The following is a 2,522-nucleotide window of genomic DNA, read 5'->3' as shown; positions in this document are numbered from 1 at the left end:
ACATTCGGAGAAACAGACAGTTGCATTAACGCACCAAAAAAAGTTTAGCAAATCACATCATAAACATGACTGTTTTTATAATCCATTTATTTAACCATTAATGTGTGGGGGGTAATAGACAGTAATATTCCAACGTGAATTATGATTATCACAAAACGATAGTAAACTCGACAATTCTTTATATATAATGGCAAGTAATGGCCCGTCATTAGATCTTATAAGATCTTAAAGAAAATATTATATTACCAAAAGCATTTTATAGGAAATCTAAATTTATCATTGTTAGAAATGATTTATTGCTCCTATATAATGGAGCTTCAACAAAGGCTTTGTCCATCAAGATTTCGGTTTGGGGTTTTCCAAGTGTTCAAAGAGAGAAGCACTGAGATGGGAGATATAAAAGTGAGAGGAAAGAAAGAAGATGAAGATGAGAAAGCAGAAGTAGAGATTTGGAATTATGTATTTGGTCATGTTAAGATAGCAGTAGTTAAATGTGCCATTGAGCTTGGGATTGCTGATGCAATTGACAAGCATGGAAGCCCCATGACACTCTCTCAGCTAACCACTACCCTCAAGTGTCAACCATCTCGTCTTTATCGTATTATGAGGTTCTTGGTCCACTACCAAATATTCAAAGAGGAGCCCATAACTAAAGATTCCATTGGTTTTGCACTGACGCCTTTGTCTCGTCGATTGAGTCGACATGGCGAAAGGAGCATGGCGGCTATGATTCTACTACAGAGCAGTCCTGTTACGTTAGCACCATGGCATAGTCTAAGTGCTCGTGTCCTTGACAGTGGGAATTCACCTTTTGAGACAGCACACGGAAAGGATGTATGGAGCTATGCAGAGGAGAACTCTGGACATAGCAAACTCATAGACGAAGCAATGGCTTGTGATGCTAGAGTGGCAGTGCGAGCCATAATCGAAGGATGTCCTCAAGTGTTTGATGGCATTAAAAGTTTGGTTGATGTTGGTGGAGGCAATGGGACTGCTTTATCTATGTTGGTAAAGGCATTCCCTTGGATTCATGGCATCGACTTCGATCTTCCCCGTGTTGTTGCCGTTGCCCCAAAAGTCGATGGCATCGAATACGTTGGAGGGGACATGTTCGAGTGCGTCCCAAAGGCTGACGCTGCTTTCTTTATGGTTAGTAATGAAAACTTTGTTTCCTTTACCAATTACATTTGAGTATGACAAATCTATCTATTTGTGAATTGCAGTGGGTGTTGCATGACTGGGGTGATGAGGAATGCATACAAATCCTAAAGAAATGTAGAGAAGCCATCCCACAAGACAAAGGGAAGGTCATAATTGTTGAATCTGTGCTTGAAGAAGATGAAAATGACAAGCTAGAATTTGTGGGGTTGATGTTGGACATGGTGATGATGACACATACGAACAAAGGCAAAGAAAGGACCTTAAAGGAATGGACGTATGTTCTTGGACAGGCTGGATTCACCAGAATCGATGTAAAACCCATTCATGCTGTTCAATCTGTCATTGAAGCTTATATTTAGAAATTCCACCTTGCCTGCTTTCTTTCAACTTTGTGTTAATAAATGGCTTCTTTTACTATTAAACCTTAAATCCTGTCGGGTCTTTTATTGGCCAAACCATATGAGATCTGTTGTGGGAAAGATGTAATTTTCTTTTTCCATCTGTTTATTATTAGTTTGGCTTGCAATGTCTTTCCCTTTAATTGACTTTAATCTTTATATAATTATCTGTATCGAGCCCTTTAAGATAAACTGTGTTGTTTGATCAAATGTATGGGTGGTGTCCGTTGGAAATTTAGAACTAATTATGCTATTTGACGATTTCGATTTGATTTTAAGATTAAACTGATTAATCGAGCATGGAGTGATTTTAAACTGTTGTAAAAAGAAGTTTTCTATTCAGAGTCCAAATGATGATATGGTGATAAAATTGGTATAGTTTCATGAATAATCTGTATAATATTCAAAGTAATTTACATCAAATATAATAAAATTGCAACACTTAAAGCACAAAAGCTTAATAAAGTCAAATTAACAAAAACTATAAAGTTGAGGGTTAAAAATAAAATTATGCCAAATTTTTTATAACCAATTACTAAGCGTTTTGTAATATAACTATCTCTATTTATATTTTAATATGTTTTTTTATAATAAAATAATTTATAATACATCTATTTTAATATTATATGAATACTAATTTGATTAAAATTATTTATTGTTATAATATTTTAATTATCCAAAAAATTGATAATATATATTTAGCAAAAAAGTAATTCATATATTTTAATTACGTATATATACTATTTTTAAGTGTTTAATTGAGTTGGTGCCACTAATTAATCAAGTCTCAATTTAGTTGGCAAATTATTAAAAATTTAATTTTTTATAAGGTAATAAATATTATTATGAGGGTATTTTTATTTTTATTTTTATATTTTATATAAAACCTAAAGAAATACACATAAAAGATGGGATTTGAACATAAAATATTGTGCTTTTTAATATCTCAATTTACCATTTCAA

The 2,522-nt window shown here is 33.3% G+C and overlaps 1 protein-coding gene across 1 annotated transcript; it reads left to right on the top strand.

The window, feature by feature from the left end:
* Nucleotides 1-271: 271 nt before the first annotated feature.
* Nucleotides 272-1,789, top strand: LOC107945081 (acetylserotonin O-methyltransferase). The gene is made up of 2 exons (XM_041108295.1): nucleotides 272-1,149; nucleotides 1,224-1,789. Exons 1-2 carry the CDS (start codon nucleotides 289-291, stop codon nucleotides 1,518-1,520), a joined length of 1,158 nt encoding a protein of 385 aa, XP_040964229.1. The 5' UTR covers nucleotides 272-288; the 3' UTR covers nucleotides 1,521-1,789.
* The last annotated feature ends 733 nt before the right edge of the window (nucleotides 1,790-2,522 follow it).

This window comes from Gossypium hirsutum, chromosome D12 (assembly GCF_007990345.1).
Source record: "Gossypium hirsutum isolate 1008001.06 chromosome D12, Gossypium_hirsutum_v2.1, whole genome shotgun sequence".
NCBI lineage: Eukaryota > Viridiplantae > Streptophyta > Magnoliopsida > Malvales > Malvaceae > Gossypium > Gossypium hirsutum.
Note: the sequence above shows the minus strand (reverse complement) of the source record. Positions and strands in the feature narration are given on the sequence as shown.